General features: G+C 43.2%; 1 protein-coding gene across 1 annotated transcript; it reads right to left on the bottom strand.

Annotated features, from left to right (window-relative positions):
• Nucleotides 1-6: 6 nt before the first annotated feature.
• On the bottom strand, nt 7-20,148 carry LOC119446281 (4-hydroxybutyrate coenzyme A transferase). The gene is made up of 7 exons (XM_037710668.2): nt 19,780-20,148; nt 13,692-13,844; nt 9,977-10,216; nt 8,845-9,033; nt 5,867-6,082; nt 3,358-3,495; nt 7-1,228 (listed from the first exon to the last, which is right to left on the bottom strand). The coding sequence occupies exons 1-7, from the start codon at nt 19,952-19,954 to the stop codon at nt 915-917; spliced, it is 1,425 nt and encodes a 474-aa protein (XP_037566596.1). The 5' UTR covers nt 19,955-20,148; the 3' UTR covers nt 7-914.
• Nucleotides 20,149-20,340: the final 192 nt, after the last annotated feature.

The raw sequence follows: 20,340 nt of genomic DNA, 5'->3' as shown, positions 1-20,340 counted from the left end.
TCAATCTGCTGGAAAATATTGCTGTTTATTTGTTGCAGTATATGCTTTTTTTTTTTTTTTTCGGCGAACTCATTGTACAATTGTACACAGTGAGGAGGAGCAACAACTGCTTCCGAATGAAAAAGAAAAAAAAAAAACATTATGCATGGAGTACTTCCTCTTCAAGTTCAAAACAATGTCGTCTTGCACCTAATGTTTATAACACTTGGTACTTGCATTGAGATAACTGCACCGGGTGTGTGATGACTGTAGGACTTGGAAGGAGCATGAACTATACATAAGGGCATCAGGGGGGTTGTGCTGCGCTTCAATATTTTAAATACCACGAGCCTCTAAGGTCACAGTTTGATGGAGACAGTTCATGCAGCTTGGAAGACTGGTCAAATGCATTGTTGCTAAAATAAAACCAGTACATGTCTTTGGCTCGCTAACAATAGCAATATACAAGAACTTGCACCAGTTTCTATGGCCCCAGGGGATAAAATACAACTTTTCATTGGGACCTCTAGCCAAGCTCTGAAGCAACTCCATCCAGCTCGATTTCACCTTTTTTTAAACTCAAAATGGCAGTGTTAGAAGCAATCTGACTGACTGGTGAAGCCAACTGCCCTTAACTCATTTTTTGTGTAGCGCATAGCCTACACCTGGGTTCAATGCAACTGGCCTGGAAACTGGAAACATGTTAAAAACTATTCGTGAACCATAGCCCCACTGAACAAGTCGTGGTTGTTATTTTTAACTGTGCAAAGAACATTGGTAGAATTCAAATGTGCCAAAGCAATGCTATACACGAAGTTCCTTTAGACCTATCCCGTGAACGCTGCCTGCGGTCGCACATAACCGAAATCACCGAACATGGTACAACACGTAAAAGTGATGAAGTACGACTGCCTCTACAGAACAAGGTAAGATCTTTATGGCGAGGGCATGCACTTGAGCCTCTCGAAGGCTTCCTTTTCCAGCGTTTCCCTGTGGTCGGGGTGAGCTATGTTGATGAGCGCATGGGCGCGCTGGCGGATGCTCTTGCCGAAGAGCGAGGCGATTCCGTACTCTGTCACAATATAGTGAGCATGGGCGCGAGTCGTCACGACGCCGGCACCCTGCTTGATGTAGGTGCAGATCTTGCTCACGCCCTTGGGGGACACAGAAGGCATGGCCAGAATGGGCTTGCCCTTTCCGTCTTGGCCGATGGCCGCTCCCCGCAGGAAGTCGAGCTGCCCACCAAAACCTGCAAAGTTTGGTGATGAAAGAGTTCATGGAGACGAGTGGACAGCAGTATCGCACTGCAGTGGGACCCATGTGAATGAGCTCATTGTTTATGCCTACACAGCGCAACACCGGCTGGGCCAAAAGTGATTTGAAAGAACTAATTCCGCTCGTTGCCTCACTTGGCAACTGCCTGGTCAATGAGTAGGCAACGATTGTCATGCGCAACTCTTAGCTCACTATTAGCCGAAGCCAGCAGCAACATCGACAGCTCGCCTCTTCCAGGTGGTCGCAAAGGTCAGGCAGTTGCAGGATTTGGTTCCTTCAAATCGCTTTTGGGACTGCCAGTGTCGGCTGTGTGAGCGTGTAATCATGTGGCACTTGTATTTTGCACGCTACAACTGAAGCAGAGAAAAAATATTTATGCAAGATGTAGTGCTCTGAAAATTACTAGGATGCAATAACAGCTTTTTCAACGAAATCACGCCCTTAATTAAACGAAATGGAAAGCTTTTTAATGAATCTCTAATTATCAAGGTAATAAGTACACAGAAGTTATCCTCATAGCACTAGGGAACTCTTGACCGAATACAGTTCCTATTATTACCTTATACTGGATTATCTTTTCTTTTTTTTTAGCCTTGGCAAACATTGGCTGGGACATGCTATATGTCTGCCAGCACACAATCTGAAAACACCCATGTACTTAGATTTAGGTGCACGTTAAAGAACCCCAGGTAATCAGAGGCACTTGTGTACTAATACAGTTGGGAGGATTTGCAATTACAGACTTCTCAGAAGTACTGCATCAAAAAAAGCCAGATTTTGGTACAGTGGACTTCTATTAATTCGACTCTGGTTAATTCGGTACTTGGCCAGCACCCTTGCATTTTTATGAGCCCTAAATTTCATTATTTCTATCCTAAAAATGGCCTTAGCTCCATAACTTGAACTTGACCCGTCGGCACACATGCGCCCCATTTTTTTTTTAAATCAAGAAAGATGGGCTAAAGATTGCCTGCGCGGTGCAATAGAATACAGAATGAAAACCGCCTTAGCGGCATTTGTATGTTTCACCGTATAACACAAATGTACTGCGGCGAAGCTAAATTTAGGAAACCGGCTGCTGTTGTGCAACACGTATTAGGTCCCTTGCCAATTTTGCTTGTTAAAAATCGGGTGCACATTAATCTACATTGGGAAATTTAATGTAATTCCTATTATTTCTTTTTTTTTTTTTTGACACACAGAAAGTGGGTGCGCGTTCGATTCAGGAAAATACTGCCGAATGAATCAGCAGTGAGGTATTGGCGTTTCCCCCTAGTTTAATTTGACCCGCCGGATAATTCAATCAATTTCGTCGGTCTCTTCGGGGCCGAATTAACCGAAGTCGTCTGTATGCTTTCCCTACTGCCGTGACACAGAAGTATTTTTGTAATTCTCTTTCTTGAAGATGCAGACAAATGCAAGCTTTAGGCAGCAGCTTTTAAAATTACGATGCACATTTAATGGCATCAACTCTGCCCAGGGCCGAGATTAGACATAAGATTTCATTTAGAGACTATGCACACTAGTGAACATGAATATGGCATTTTTTATGACACTATGAGCATTAAAAATATAATTACCAGGCCCAAGGCAGACCAGGCTGAAGCTACACAAGTTCTGGCCTGGCAAATGCCCGGTACAACCAAAGCCTAGCAGCACGTAACAGTGCAGTCCACTTTGAGTGGCTAGCCTTTTTTAACGGAGATGTGTGCTAGTACTAGTACTTGTTTATACAGAAACTTTGCAAGGAGGCCCCAGATACAATGATGTAGGGTGTTAACAGTGAGAACTTGCTTGACATTTTTTTCCAGCGTGCTCTACATCACAATGGGGTCCATATGAAAGGAAACATTGAATTTACATGTGACAGGAACTGAAATAGAAAATGTATAAGAGGGCAGGTTCTTTGACAAGAGCTATTACTCGGCACATGTGTACCATTAGCAGGGTTGTCCAGTACTACTGCCGCTAATGAAGGGCTCTTTTATTACACAAGTGAACTAAGTTGCACTGTGTAATTTTTGCACACCCTGCTTAGATTGCTGCACCATTTACAACCGCAGCAGTCCGGCACTAGTATGATGCACTCTGAACACTGCTTACCTGAGTAAATTTTTGTGCCAATAGAATCGGACACAACCTGACCACAGATGTCAACTTCAATGCAAGAGTTGATGGCCGTGACCATTGGGTTCTGGCAGATGATCTGAGGGTTGTTGACATAGGAAACGTCCAGCATCACTGCAAACAAGAACAGGTTTGGGGATGTCGTGAGTCTGTCAGCATGTATCCTGCCGGCAACTTCAATACATGCGCTAGAAGAAAGTTGTGACAGCTTTTGGTCGCTACACATCCTCTTAAACTGGGTGAAAGCAGCTCATTTTCGCGTCATTTAAATAATGTAGAGTAAACCAGACAAAATTTTGCTAAGTACCAATCCTGCCGGCAACTTCAATACATGCGCTAGAAGAAAGTTGTGACAGCTTTTGGTCGCTACAAATCCTCTTAAACTGGGTGAAAGCAGCTCATTTTCGCGTCATTTAAATAATGTAGAGTAAACCAGACAAAATTTTGCTAAGTCACCACCACCATTTATTTATTTAACACACCCTCAGAGCCAAAGGAATTAGAGAGGGGAGCGGGTTACAAATGATCGGGGATTAAAAAACAAAATGAATAAGCAAAAATATGAAAGAATTGTAATTATATATGTAATGTTAGCCAAGGCATTCTTGAACAAGTGAAGGCCTGTGATGGTTATTTGCACAGGAAGGCGGTTCCACTCTTCTGATATCTGTGGTAAGAATGACTTCTTAAAAAAAAAAAAAGGATCAGTTTTGCAGAAAGGAATTCCAACTTTCCTTTCTGTGTATGATCTAAGCGAGATGAAACATACTGTGGAGGCAATATAAACTTGGTGCGGAGGTGAGGATGATGAAATAACTTGCGACGAGATGTAAGGGGTGATAGGTCAAGTCTTGATAGGTCAAGGCCAGATTAAAGGACTTTGGTATCATCAGCGCTCATTATCTTTTGATAGACAACACAATCATTGGCAAACAAGTTAATGTATGAGGAAACACATGTGGGTAGGTAATTTATGTAAATAAGAAACAGTAAAGGGCCTAGCACTGTCCTTTGAGGTACCCCGGATCAGACAGCAGGGAGTTCAGAGTTCATGTTACTCGCTGACACAAACTGAGAACGGTTAGTAAGAAAGAATTCTAGTAGCAGTTTAAGGTTTATGTTATATTGCAGTTTGTGTAGAAGCAGCTCATGGCATACCTTGTCAAATGCTTTGGAAAAGTAAAGAAAAATGCAGTTGATTAGGGAAGAATGATTGAGGATGGCATGAAGTTAGTTGTTTCACAATATGTTGGTGCAGAAAGGTAGCTACTTTGTAGAATTTGTTTGAAAGTAGATTAAGGCAGAATAAAATGTTCCAGATTCACCCCCCCCCCCCCCCACAAAAAAAAAAAAAAAAAAGCAAAGTAGTGACAGTAACTGCTAGTATTTGGGAGACCTAGAGCATTTACTTGCTCCAATGTGCTGCATTGATAATCTTACCTAAGTCCTTGAACAAGCAAATGAGCATTACATCCTCACATAAAGCAAGCCACAAAGTTATTTACACCAATATGTTCAATGTATACTATGTTTGTGGCAGAAATTAAATTACAAAGAGTCAAACATTGACAGTCTTCAGCATCTTCGCTCCAGAGTGGCCAACATACTTGGCTGTGTGGCAGTGCTCAATGTAATATATCTGCAGTCCAAATGCAAACAACGGAGTAAGTGGTTTTTATGCAACCTAGCGAAGAGCTGTATGACGAACTCTGATGTGCCACAACCACCACTCATGACACATCACAGTAGGTCATGCGCATTTGCATTAAAAAATTACAGCTTCACCCATAACACGAAGCAGTCACACGATAGCTGGCGAAATATAGTGCGCAGTAAGCCTTACACTGTTTCATGCAGTCCTTGTTGGAGTGAACACTTGCAGGTTCGAGCTAGCAATCTCCTTTCAAGAAGCAAAAGAACTGTGAGTCATATTCGTTTGTGGAAGTTGCACCTCCTGGTGGTGAAGTAGAAAGACTAGCCTTTTCTTCCAGGGCAGCAGAGTAAGATCCTGGACTGCTAATCTGTTGGTCGTAAGTTTGAATTCTCGAGGCACAATGAGAATTTTTCTTTCTTTGTAATTTTCTCACAAGAAATTTTGGGATTCCAGCAACGGACACCAGTGGAAATCAAAACAAGCAAGGGAGTGGGCACACCGCAGCTATTGCTGTAAAAACCAGGCCCTCCGCTATTCACATTGAACAACTACAAATACAACAAGCACAGGGAGAAGCATTATCATGTTGCTGAACCTGGATGCCAGCGCAATGCTTACATGGTGCTGGCACAGTTAGCAGTGGTGAGCATAGCACAGCTTATTGTACTTTGGTACTATATAGGTACCACTGCACTCAGTGCAAAGAAGCTTTGATATTGACAAAAGGCAAACTTAAAAATGGTACAACTGTTGCAACAGCTACTTCCCAAACTTAGGCTGCTTGAAATGTACAAAATAATGCGCATAAAAAATTGAATGTACTGCACTAACCAAGCCCAGCATTGCAATTCATGAAGTCGAAAAGCCTCTGGGTGCCAATGCAGAAGCTGCCTACAATCTTGCCCTTCTCGATGACCTTGTTGTTGTTGGTGATGCAGCCCTCTTCCACCAGGTCAACCACACCGTCACTGAACATCTCTGAGTGGATTCCCAGGTTCTTGTGGCCCTTGAGGCAGCTCAGCACAGCATCCGGAATTGACCCAATACCTGGCATGTGGTTGGCACAGCAAGGATAGGTTGGGTTTAGAAAACATTTTAGCAAGACTACAAGAAGAAATGCGACAAAAGAAGTAAAAACTATCAACTGGTCAATGGGTTTACTTGCACTAGTCGCAACACGTGCAGCAGTCTAAACAATCTAGAAATGCAAGTTAGCGGCAGGTGGCAGAATGAAAATCATACAAAGGACTAATTGAGGGTGCAAAGCTTCAAACGGCTTCTACAATCATCTTCGTGCACGAGGACCCCCTGCCATGCTGCACTAGCCACCTGTACTAAGGCGGGGAGGGAGCGGGGGGGGGGGGGGGGGGAGGAGTTTGCGAGCCACAGCTGCCAACAAATGCCTGTACTTCCCCTCAGTTGGTGTCGCAGATTCAGATGCCCACCTTGCACCATTTTAGGTTGCTCACTGCTCAAATACTGAGCATCTGTAGCAGCCATGCCACGAACGTTTCTTACCATACAACCCACTCAGCAGCACAATAGAGTTTTTCACGCGAAAGCACTGCATGCCCCATTTCGCAAAAATCCGTCACCGTGACCGAAACATGGTACAAAAAATGGCCGATGCCGCAGAGAGTAAAAACACATCACAAAGTGCTCAAATTGATGTCACATTACTCAGAGAGGATCCCGTAAACAAAGTAAATTAATGGCTTTAAAGAGAAAATCTGGTAAATTTCGGTACTGGGTGGGAATCGAACCCAGGCCTCCAGAGTGCGAGACGAGCACGCTTCCCCAACGCCACGGCGGCTCCACAGTTCTGGCTTACTAAAGGTGTGCCTAGTGCATGCGTAATTGCACACGTGAAGATGCAGGCTACAGGGAGGAGGTGGCACCACGTCATGAGTGCAAAAAAATGAGTATGTTCATGGCGTTTAGAGGTCTACAAACGGTATAACGCTTTCACAGCAGCAGAATTTTAGTGCCATAGCAGCTAGGCACTGAAGTTAGAACATGACTGATTACACGAGTTGTGCAAGCTACCCTTATTGAAGATAAATGAATGGGTGCTGTGTTAAAACCTTCAGGTGTAACATTAGTTTTCTCATGAATCCCATTCATGGCAGTGGTGCACTAGATGCACGAGCAACAGTTCCAGCTATACTTGCATGAATCTGTATGTTGCAATCTAGCTGAAATTCCTTTAACAGTGTTAGAACAGTACAGTGAACAATGTCTCTGGCATGAGCATGGGAGCCTGGTGAAGGGTAGGAGGCATAAATGAACTACACAGACATGTACATGCTTGTAGCCACAATGGCGAATGCTGCATACTGAACAAATAACTTTGTAAGCAGCCTTTGGTTGGAAAAAGAAACTGTGCCATTCGTGCTCTGAGATGTAAACTGATTCTTGCATTACACGAGTGCAACCTGAGAAATGGAAGCACACTTGACGCTTGTACACACACACGAGTGGTATACACCACGGAGTTTCCTAAAAAATGTATTAGAGCAATCTCTGGAGCTGCAGTCATTGATGAGTCATTGATTGACATTTATTTCAATGAAATGGCAATTAACCATGTCCAAGAACAAAAATTCTTAGGCGTATGGTTTGATGAACATTTATCTTGGGGTTCATATATAAGGATGCTTTGCAATGACCTTTCTAAATCTGTCGGTATCATTAATAGAATAAACCATCTAATTCTGCTTTGGCTCAAACAACAGTTATACAATGCTCTCTTTTACTCTAAACTCTGCTACGGGGTCTTGGTATGGGGTACAACTTCAAAAACAAACTACAACAAATTAATTCTTTTACAGAAACGAATCCTTCGTATGTACTGCAATTACCATGGCCGTTTTGTAGACCTTGAAGCAGCTCCATTATTTCAGCGTTACTCCCTTCTTCGAGCAGACAGAATATATTATAAGAAGCTTCTGGTCACCATACATAAACAAAAATTATTCACCAAAACGGACAATGATGAAATATCTGGTTACCCACTACACCGGAAAACCAGGCACGTTCCAAAAACAAGAACAAATTATGGAAAACAAACATTCCTATATCAATCAACAGAAATATTGAACAAGGTAGGAGAACTGAAATTTTAGCGATTGTGAAAGCTCGTTCAAAAAAGAGCTTAGTGCATTATTATTCGCTGAAGACGTTGCTTTCACTAGTTATTGATATTTGGTTTCTTTCAAATCTCTACGTCTGCATGTATGACATAAAAGTTTATATAGATACCATTTGTGCTAGTTTTTTTTTTTTTTTTTTTACTCAATACAATGCACAAATGTTGTAATTGTTACTGAAATTCTGTTCTCTCGTGCGAGATGTATGTACGCTGTATATGTATTCATTTGCATTGGTTATCACCGCTGTTGTAACTGTGGGGGCTGGGACCTCTGTCAGGCCTTTGTGCCTTCAGTCCCAGTCTCCTCTCCTTTGGACGAGAAATAAAGTTCATTCATTCATAAAGTTCATTCATTCATTCATTCAGCTACCATGGGAATGGTGGTAAGTGGGTATACATGAATTTGTCTAATCTTGGTGCTTGTAGCTTTACACATTCTTCTGATGCTATCTGTTATGCCTTTATAAATTTCCGAGCACTCATAGTTTTCTAAACACGGCAAGGCAATCAGGCGAATCCACGTTCTAACCATCATTCGCATGCTGGCTTAGTTACCACATTTGTTGCTCCCGTAGACAAGCGCAAGAGTTCCCTCTAATAATTTTTGTTAGGAAACTCTATGGTATACACCCCTGATCACAAGGCTAGATCCACTCACCAAGCTGCAGCGTGGCACCGTTTTCAACCAAGTTGTCGGCAATGTTATGGCCAATCCGCTTTTCCACGTCAGTCAACACGGCTGGCATGTGCTCGGGCATCTTGGCGTTGTGCTTAACCAGGGCATCGAAATGCGAGATGTGGATGTTTCCGTCGCCCCACGTGCGAGGCATGTGCTCATTTACCTGCCCTGAAAGTGACACAGAAGCAAAACAGGAACCAAAATCTCGGAAAGTTGGCCTACACGTCGGGCAACACAGTGTGCCAGCTAAACACAGGCAACAGACTGATGACAAGCACAGTGTATATTCATCAATCTCAGATACATGGTACATAAAAGAATAAAGGGGGTGAGCAAGAAGAGAAAAATTTTATTAATTGAGGTGGCAGCCTCACAACAAGTTCACAAGATTTCAAGTAACGAAGAAAGGCAACAACCCAGATGATTGTAGATGTGTCACAACAGTTCTACAGTCGTATGCATGTATGTGACTTGAAGAAAACTTCTTTAAAGGCAATGTTTTCTTATCGAGTCACCCCCACTTTTCCGCATTGGGTATGTGTTTTTCTAGCCTCTTTCATGAGTCGATCCTGGACATAGTGCAGTCTAAAAATGTGGGCCGATCCTGAAGATAGTGCAGTAAAAAGAAAATTAAGCAGTACGTACTGCGCTCTCCTTACACGAGGGGTGATGCGATAGAGTGCCGTGTGCAGTGACTCCGCCCCATTCTCACCTCCAGCTCGCTCAGGAAAACATTGTCTTTGGTCAACGTGAACTAGAAGTTGAATTGCCTTCCAACTATTCTTTTTTTTTTTCAGACACCTCATGCGACAATGCCACAGACTCCAAGCTATCCACTAACATCCAGACTTACAGATCCACACATATGAAGAGTGTAAAGGTCTTACACCACTTTAACAACTTTAACACATTTGCTGCATTTTGCTGTCCCCGTAAGATTTCGAAAGCGTGGCAGATCTTCACGGACGCTATTAATACTTTTTTTATAACACTAGAAAACAAAACTCTTTTTCTTTTCTTCCTTTTGTCAATAAAGTGCCATTATCACCATCACACAAGAAATTAAAACAAAAATACTGCACGCTTGAAATGTCTTCCAGCCATTGCTTACCAATTATGTACTTGGCATTAATGAGAGCTGCCCGCGCACAGTCAACGCTGGTGCCCAAGCTGCAGTAGCCATGAATGTCCGGCGGTGTCACCTGCACCAAGGCGACATCGACGGGGACCACACCACGGTGGAACACTTGGGGGATTTCACTCAGGAAGATGGGCACAAAGTCGGCCCGACCAGCATTGATGGCCTCTCGACAGTTGGCTCCGACAAAGAATGACATGCTCCGGAAGATGCCTGCACAGCAAGGAAGCGAAGGGACTCTGCAGTAATCTTTTCAATGCAATCTGTTTTGCTTCAGGCCTGTTCCTAACATCTCACAGGCTAATAGGAAAATTAATTGTATAAATCAATTCTAGAATTGATTGTAGTCGGCCTTTATGCTGGGTGGAATTATCCATCAGGGGAGTGATAAAATGTAAGAAAAATTTTCCAGCAAGGACAGTAAAGAGAAACACTGAATCAGTTTTGACTAGTACATTACACCTCTGAAAAAAAAAAAAAATAAATAAACACATGACAATCAACCAGGGCACACGTATCCTGGCCTTCACCTTTTGTTTGGTTTTCTGTGCTTCCACTGACCCCCAACGTGACCTTCTCTAATCACTTACGTTTTCTGTTCTGCACGCTTCAATGTCACATGAAACCAAAGCATGCAAGCATTTCAAAGCTCCAACTGTGTTTTCGTAGCAGAACAAAAGGTTGATTATTAGCAACGGAAATGATGGCCAGAAAAAGGTTTCCGTTTTTTTAACTTGGTACATGGTACGAAAAATGGCCGATGCCGTAGAGAGTAAAAACACGTCACAAAATGCTCAGATTGATGTCACATTTCTTAAGGAGGATCCTGTTAACAAACTAAATTAATCGCTTTAAAAAGAAAACCTGGTACATTTCGGTCTGGGTTCTATAATCACTGCAGTTTTCTGTTCTGCACGCTTCAATGTCACATGACACCAAAGCACGTGCACATTTCGAAACTCAAACTGTGTTTTTTGTAGCAGAACAAAAGGTTGATTATTAGCGACGGAAATGATGGCAAGAAAAAAGGTTTCCCTTTTTTTTTAACTTTGCACCCAGGCCATAGTGCTGAAAACATCAGTGCAACGGCATGGATTCCGCAGTATTGTCAAGTTTTTCTTAGTCCTTCGTGCACAAAAAAAAGGGGGGGGGGGGAGGGGGGAAGGAATCCATAAAAAGTTGTGTGTCTGCCACCTTCAGAACACAATCACAGTGCAGAAATACTACAGTATTCCTGTAAGAAATGCTCTGCATTGTTTGCCAAGTCACGACCACCTGCTTCCTTTTGCACTTAATAGCATAACAGAGCACATAGCAGATTGTCCTTTTTTTCTTTTTTCTGTACTTTACACGAGTCACTGACTTCAGGCACTGCATGCTGCACTAGTACTATTCACCAAACCAGAGAGAAGGTATGATTACATTCTAACCTCATATAAACAACACAGATACAACAAACTATTGGATATAACTAAGTAATGCAAATGGTTCTTGCCGATATCAGCATGTTATGAATAGATGCTTGCAACGAATGTTAAATACAACAAAATTATTCCGGTGTTGGAGAGAGAGTGACAGAATGACAGAGAAGAGGAAAGCCACTTGATCGCACCGCAACTGTCTAGCGCGTCGCTGACACCTGAACATCGATCAGCAGTGCAGGAAAAGTGGAGAAGGGACGGAAATATGACAAATGGGAAGGAAGAGAGCGCTTGCGTTGCATGTTGCTTCGTTATTACAAGGTCTGACTGTATTACTTCATTACTTTTTTTTTTTTTTCGATCGACAGTAAGCATCACCACACGCTGTACATATTGTCCAGCCTAAAACATTTCCGAGCATATAATACATTGAAAAAAAAATAAATAAATAAAAGAAGGACGCCCTATTGCTTGTTGTTTCAAACATCTTAACAATGTCCCAGTCAGCTTTTATAAATGCCCACATAAACTCAAAGCAAGATATTTGCATTGCATGCATGAATGCCACACCAGTTAAAAATGTGTGAGCGCAGTCAACAATTTCGCAACAGCAACAAACAACACCAACTGACGCAAGCCCGTTCATTGCAACCTGGCCCGATTCCAATGAGGCATTTCCTCTTTGCCCGTTTCCTGTTATAAATCATGTACTTTAGCTTGCTTAAGCACAGTGTGGGCCTGTCAAAACTCCGCCTGCAGTATTTTTAGCACTGCCTCTCTCCCCCCCTTTTTCTTTTTTCTTTTTCGTTTTTTCTTTTTTCAGTTTCTGATAGTGCTCCTGTGGTTTGCCACCGTTCATTTCTTCTCACCCTGCGGGGTGCCATGGTATTTTAGCAGGCCCGGCTGCTACGTCTGCCAGCAAGCACTTGCGTCACTACATTCCCAAGACACAGACACTGGGGGGGTTTTGCAATCTCTGACGCGCGCACGTTTAGCAACTCTTCTCTCTGCGCAATGCACAAAGAAGTGGGTCACAAACAACAGTTAACCTTGGAATGTTTATGCCAGAGCTACAATGTACGAAAATTAATTCCGCTTGTAACCACAATAGGAAACAAAGCTGTAACACAACTCATTTATTTACCGGGACCTCAATTTTTCACTATTTCACACCTGTACACTTATCTACCCATCTATTTGCATATATTGATTGAATAAATGATTTATTGAATGATGGATTGACTGACTGAAAATTAAAAATTCATTCCAAGATGAAATTTTACATTACGTCACTGACTCAAATTTCGTGATATAACCATGCTACCAGAGAGTGAAATGCTATAAAAACTGGTTTCACTAGTTTTATGTGGGACCTGTTGCTTCGCGAACACACACCATTATGAAGATAGCAACAATCGGGTTGTCGCAAAATTTAGTCACTCACTGCATTTTCTCAGAGAATGTAAAAATGCATAGGATTTTGCATCCAAAACCTGGAATGTGAGAGGTGGCTAAGTAAAGGGTACTGGATTGATTTTGACCACCCGTGGTCCTATATAGTGCATCAATATCTGATGTAACATTTGCAAACTACCCTCATCAGAATGTGGCCATCATAGCTGGGAATCGAACTCGAGACCCAATGCTTATCGTAAGCAAAATGCCATTCCGCTAAGCCACCATGGCATAGGAACTTACAGGAAAAGCAAGTGGGTTATTCAGCCATTCAGGAGCTTCCTTCTCAGCTTCGCACCACCTTATAAACAATGAAAGAAATAAAGCTTCTATACAAAAATGCTTGTTACTTGATTGAATAGCACTCAGCAGGTTACAATGCCAAAATTTTAAAAGTTGGGTCAATTGATTGTATTCTGCTTTTGTGCAGAAGTTAATACTGAACATTTCTTTTCCTTAAATAGTTGCTTCCCATTTGTAAATATGTGGTACCACTTTCTCGCTATTTAGAAAGGCGCGTAAACAAAAACCAATGAAAGAAAATGCAGATTATATAAAGATGGAATACAAAATGAGATGATTGACAGAACCGATCATGTAGTAAACTGTTGTAAGGCCTTCCAGTCCATTTCTAAGTGCAAGCCACAGTGGCAGAACAAATTTAGTGTAGTCCAGTTAGTGCTCAGCTAACAAGGTTCGGCTGAAGCCTGACAGAGCTCCAATGCAACTATATAGCATAAGTTAAACTCGACAACGAAGGCAATGACTGCTCCTGCGTCACACAACTAGTACAAGCAAAAGCACCAACCCACCCTGACAGTCTGGTTGGTTGTATTCTGCGGCACCCTCAGTGTGGATGTGGCAGACAGTGACGTTCTTGAGACCAGCCTTCTTTCCATGCTCCACCATGGCGGGGATGAGACCTCGAGGAGTGGCTGCCGCTCCATGGATGAACACTGTATCGCCTGTGGCCAATCAGAACATAAAGAGAGTTAGCCGCTGATGAGGCAAAGAAAAATTGACACATGCAGCACCTTAACTCTTTAACTGCCAGTCAAAAGTACGAAAAAAAAAAAGAAACACATTTAGAGAAAAGGAAGAAAATATTTTTTGACAACCAAACGCTGTACTGGTTCTCAACGTTTCAGGTTCCGCATCATTTTCCGCGAGTGGTAATCAAAAACACCTGTTTAAGCTAGCTTTTTGTGGAACATTCACTCGTATTTAAAACGCAATGTTTTGCACGAATGCTCCTTTGTATCTTCACTGTTTGAAACTAGTTTTATGCTTTCAAAAATTTCATAGGAGTTGGCTTTTAATAAGCCCCATTTTTGCAATATCCTTCTTGAGCATGTTCCAAACTGCAGTTTGGAGGAATTTCAGCAATCATTTTACTCTAGGCAGACCACCCTACGGACACGTAGGCAGTCTGAACACTTCACATGGACGCAGTTGCTTTCAGTAGCTGTGATCTTGCATGTTCTCTTGCACAAGAGCCCGGAGTAGAACTGATCCGGTACAGACAGGCAGCCATGATATGAGTATTATCAGTTCTCACATTGTCCTTTAGAATCCCTCTTGAGCTTGTTACCTTATCGCTGCCACAGAGATATAGCATATCTTTGATAGGGCAAAGAGTAATCCATGCCACTAAGAGGCAGTGGCACAAGAAGGTCAAAGACTAATTCTCTTGACGAAAAAGTGCCCACCAAGTGCCCTTGTTGGCTAGCCACACAATGGACATGCTTCGGACATGACACCAGTATTGATAACATATTTGTTAGTGAGCGAGTAAAACTCTATTTCAATGAATGTCCCCCTGGCTATCCGTTGGTGAGTTGATTTATCTAGAACAGTCAGAGCTTTGTCACCCAAACATCCCAGTGAAAATAATTTGTCCATAGGACATCTGAATCATGTCTCAATGTCCATAGGATATTGAGACATGATTGAGACAATAGGACATCTGATGGACTTCCTGTTTTGGATATCCCACCAAGGTTATTGCACATGGACATTTTTCGGCATACATGTGAATGTTTGTCCTCCAAGAGGCTTTGTCTGAGTTTTATCCGTAACAGAATTATGTTTTCTCGCATGTTCGAATTACAATCCGAAGCTATCATGCCTACAGCTCATGTGTACAGCTCAGTATACTGCACTTCCGCATGCATGCATAACCTGTGCATCTTGATGCGTGGGTGCTCTGACCATTGCATCTGTCACACAGCATGTGCTGCAAAGATGATAGGCATTATAGCAAACACTGTGCGAAAGGACGTGGCTTATGTCCATAAAATGTATGCAGCATGATGTGCCTCGTGGACATGAAGGGGTGTCCGCAGGACATGGGTTGGTGCGGCTAAATGATCGTGTGAGGGATTTTCACAGGACGTATTTGGAACATCCCTAGGATATCCATGTCCTGGCAGGGGATGCTTATAGGATATTCACTGAATGGCATTGTTGCCACTGGGATCACACCAAACTACATCCACATAGTCTCTCTCCCTTAGGTAAAAAAAGAATATTGGAAAAAAAAATGCCTCGCCCACTTGTGGCAATTCAAATACAGATAGTTCGAGTTCAGCAAATTTCAAAATTCTGGTTGGCTTGCTGTCTTTACCAATTAACAACTAACTAGTCCCGAGTAGACGCTGTCAAAATCGATGGTGTTGCAGCGAGTTGGTGCAGGAACTTAAAGGGCCCCTCACCAGGTCTGGCCATTTTGAGCTGACAAGCGCAGTGCATACAATACGTGCTAACGATCGCAGTCTGCTAAGTATTACATCCCTATGCGGTGCAGAAAGAGCTTAAATTTCAAATCAAACACAGTTTGCCCTCCTCCTTGTGGGTGCTGCACTCCAAGCAACTCCGCGCAAGTGCGCCTATGTACAGGTGCAACGGAAAAGAATAGCACAAGTGGCCGATGACTGGAACAGGGAAAATTGCGGTACGCAGCGCTCTTATTCCCGTGCACACTAGTATCTAAAGTGTCACATGATTCATGAATCAGGGAGGGCCCATGTCTGGCACTCTCGTTTTCGGTGTGCTAGGGAACAACAGTGTCGCGTGCCGCAATTTAGCTGATAGGGTGATCGGTCACTCGTGCTAATCTTTTTCCACTGCAGCTGTACATGGCGGTGCTGTGACGTCACTCGTAGTGGCATAGCCTGTACAGTAACTCTAGTACGAAACTCCAGCGCTGGTTCCCCATACTGGAGCCCGCAGCTTTAGATGGTATAGTTTACTATTCCAAAACTCTACACTCCCTCAGAGAGAAGGAAATTGACTATTAGCAATGAAAATGTGTGTCGACGCAATTTTTTTCTGACTGAACCACAGCACTGACAATGTCGCGAATTTCACAGCATTGTACTAATTTTGAGCTCCCCTTCTTCTTCAAGAACTCTCTACAAAAGTTGCCAGGTTGAGATTGCTTTTATTCTAAATAAGATTCAACTGTTCTTTTTATCGGCAAACAAGTGAATGGCCTTGAGCACATGCTTCCACTCATATCTATGAGGTAATGGAAAGCTGGTATGAGAATTTTGAGGCATTGGTAGGCAGCCCTTTGTTTTTGCATTCTTTCATGTATAGTAACAAATTTCTGCTCATGGTAAAGTCAATTGCTATTTGAAAATTTTATAAGTATAACCTACCAATGCTTCCAAACGCAGTATTTGAGGTTCACATGCTTCAGGAAAAGTGCACAATGGAACGCCAGGTGTTCCAAATGGCTCGATATTGGGTCACAGCTGGTTTTCGATCAGCCATGCCGCTGCAATCTTATGAACAATGTGGACGCTGTTCAGATAAGACTTTCACACTGGTAATTCTACAACATTCTTTATAGGCTCACAGTGACAACTTGAACCTATATCGTGCTGTAGCCTTGTCCTTTCCTCATTTCATTTTTTTTTTTTTCGTGCGTGTTCTGCCATCTCTCTAAAACGGTCCTTTTCATGTATGATGTACACATGATTATTTTGCATTCAGCAGAGCACCAGTGGCAAAAGAAAATCTTCAACACAATAAGCTTCATACCAAGGGGTCATTAGTCAAATACATATCAACATTGCAAATTTATCAAGTTGAGATTGACAGCTTTCTTTTTTAAACCAAACCAGGATAAAGAAAGAGCCTTTTCCACTGAAAGCAATTAAATAACTTCCTATATATTTGGCAATGAATGAAAGGCAATAATGAAACCATGCTGCATTCTGATTAATGATTGATAGGTTTCCATTAATTGTAATGATCCAAAAGCAACAGCTGCACAACGAAACACATCATAGCGGAATACTCCAGATTAATTTCAGCTGCCTAGGTTTACTTAATGTGCACCAAAAGTTTCAGATGACAAGCTTTTTGCATTCTGTCCTCATAAGAATGTGGACACCACAACCTTTTTCTCAACAGCGGAATGCCACAGCCACTCAGTCACAATGGCAAGCGTGCAGCCTTGTGGTATTCTGTATCGTGCGACAGCATCCCGGACAGCTTTACACTTGGCAAGGGTTTAGGTTGAAAAGTGTGCATGCCACCTGCTCTTTCTATTGTTAACTTACAAACCATATGCACGCTTCAGGAAATGAAACAAGGGCATTCTCACAATGTAGCACACTTATCATGCAACCGCTGAAACCATACTCGCATTATCGCATTCCATTCACTGACAACTGACCAAGTTACATAGGGCACTTACATGTGCGCTAACTAAATTTTGTAGTTCTGCACTGCTAACAAAAGCAAGCAACTGTGTGAATGACCCAAGAGAAAAATATGCAAAGAGCAACTTGGCTGCAAACACACATACAGAAAAAAAAAAGAGAGAGAAACGAACACGGAAGAAGGAAACCCCACTACAGCCGAGGCACTATCTTTCGAGAGCCTTGCATTCATTGAGAAGTGCCTTCAACCTTCCTTTCGCCCTCGAAGCGAGCGAGCTCTTGTTTGCATGTTAGCACAAGAAGATAATCGGGCATGCCGTCATGTGACCAAAACAAGTTCCAGAGGTACAAGAGACCTCCTCTATCAGCTCTGGACTGTGGTTGCGTCAAGGCACTAAGGGGAAGTTCTACCCCTTTTTGCATGCTTATCACACCTCAAGATAACAGAAGTTCTCATTTTCAATGCCTGGCAATTTGCCCTGCGAGAGTGCTTTCTTGGTTAAATAGCTTCGTTTTTTACCACAAGCAAAAAAAAAAAAAAAAAAAAGAGAGAGAGAGAGAAGCTGACAGACCTGGCCAAAGCCAACCTGACACACGCATACAGTACCAATCGCACTTGCCAAGAGCTCTCAAACTGTCTTTCTGAGATAAGCGTAATTAGGAAAAAACAGCACGCAACCTCTACTGTCACCTACAGTGTTGGGGAGCAAAAGCGCAAATTAGAAGTCTCTTTATGAAAGTGACATTGTTTCAGTTTCACATTTTGAGGGGGCACAATTCGCACACAGCAGAAACTTGTGACCGGGCTCCGTTTCTGTCCAACATTTGTGCGCATTTACAGAACATTATACCAATGGCGATCACACGGCTTACTTTCGATCGCAATCTAATTTCGCGGTCGCGATTGGCTCCCCTGCACAAGCTGCGGTCGAGAATTTCGATCTGAATCGGGCGCAATCGCGATCAAAAGTGGCCGTGTGACACTGGTAGACAGCACGCACGACTTTCACTGCGTAGACAATACAATGACGTTTCTTAGCTGGCCAGTCAGTTAGCCTTCTCACCACCACACCGGTTAGCGGGTGGGGGTGGGGGGGATAAAGAAAAATAAAGTCCTCCTTTCTGTAGCCTGTTTGCCGCGCACGAAGGCGTCTCGTTCACCGCAGTGCTCAAATGTGCTTCGGTCCACCTCATTTCTAATGATAAGTGAAAAACTGGTCGAACGAGAAATATCCACAACTGCTGCCTCCACGATTGGAAGCACAGAAGCTGGCTCAGCCTGATAAATAATGCAGTCGAAAGAACCGCCTAGCGAGCTTTTCTTTGTATTTTATTTTTCGTCCATTGTCTTTTACGGATCTCGTTTCCTTTTCCATGTACCGGTTGAAAGCGTGGCGCGCACGCGCCGTTAACAAGTACGAGGTCAATACGCGGTCGTTGTGACGAGTGTTGTGCTATATTTATTCCAGCTATCAATGCCGAAGCACCCGTGCACGATACTTCGACGTTGATTGACTTTTACGCTGCAAAAAGAAGGCGCGCCATATGCGCGGGCGCGCCGCAGATCTTCGTTGTTTACGCAAGGAATATGAAACTCCGTATCGGGAAACGTACAGCAAGAACAGACCTCAAGGTCATGCACGAATAAATAGACGCAAGCGCGCCTGTCCGACTGCGTTGCTGTATGTTTCGAAGAAGGCAGTCTGCAACGCTCGCTTCCACTTTTTTTTTTTTTTTTTTCCCTTGCAGTTTACAGTTAACGCTGGGCTAAAATTACCGTTTACAGGCCCGAAACGATCGTTTCCAGACCGCCTACGGGAGCACCAAAAATGCAGAGGATGTCGTAGCTGATGAAGATATATCGTCACCTAGTGACACCGTTTAGCTCATTTCATAATTTTATGAGAGTTAAATAGAAAGCAAACGTCGTAACGCATGACATTTTTTTTTTTTTTTGCCAATAGAAGCGGCGTTGACATGAGCTTAGAATTGCAACGTCGAAGGTGATTTATGGCAAAGGAAGTCATTGGCAACGCAAGGTCAGTTACGCTGCTAGGCGCCTGCTTTGAAAAAGGAACAAACAAAACGTGCGCCAGCGCTCAAAAGGGAACACGCAGAAAGTGAAAGGCGTGTCCACAGATCACGAAAGCGATTTCTTTTTCCGGCATTCCAACTCGCGAAGGGCGGATCTTCGTTCGTTTCTTGTCGTCTACTCCGTGAACCTTACCGGACTTGATCGCGGTGACCGCTTCATCAGCCTTCATCCACTTCGGATCGCGCTTCAGTGGCTGAAAAGGTTCGTTGCAGTACGAGTAGTAGCCTCTCCGGTGAGCATTTTTCAACGCCAGGCCAGGACGAACGAACCGCTGGCAGAGCGAGACCGCTTTGGACTTGAACGACATGGCTGGGCTGCAAGAAAGCGTGAACACGAAGACGCGCGACCTGTCAGACGCGGCACGGCACGACTCTACAAAGCGGCGGAGTTGTCCTCGCGATCTACTCCGCTGTTATCGCTGCGTCCGGCAGTTCGCAGTCGCTGGTATGCCGAACAGCACAAATACAAGCAGCAGCAGCACCTGCACGAGTAGGTAGTGATCTCCCAGAACACCCGTGATCTCTTGTAGCGGTAAGGTGACGTCACAAACGTCACTCTGACGTCTTCAGCTTCTCATATCCGTGTTGGCGGTGAAGCAAAACTGATTAAACGCGAGGGCTGAAAACGCAATCTGTATAGATGTTGTAGAAGGGCTATATTACTAAAATTTCGGAAGATGGGGTCAGGTGGGTC

This window comes from Dermacentor silvarum, chromosome 3 (assembly GCF_013339745.2).
Source record: "Dermacentor silvarum isolate Dsil-2018 chromosome 3, BIME_Dsil_1.4, whole genome shotgun sequence".
NCBI lineage: Eukaryota > Metazoa > Arthropoda > Arachnida > Ixodida > Ixodidae > Dermacentor > Dermacentor silvarum.
Note: the sequence above shows the minus strand (reverse complement) of the source record. Positions and strands in the feature narration are given on the sequence as shown.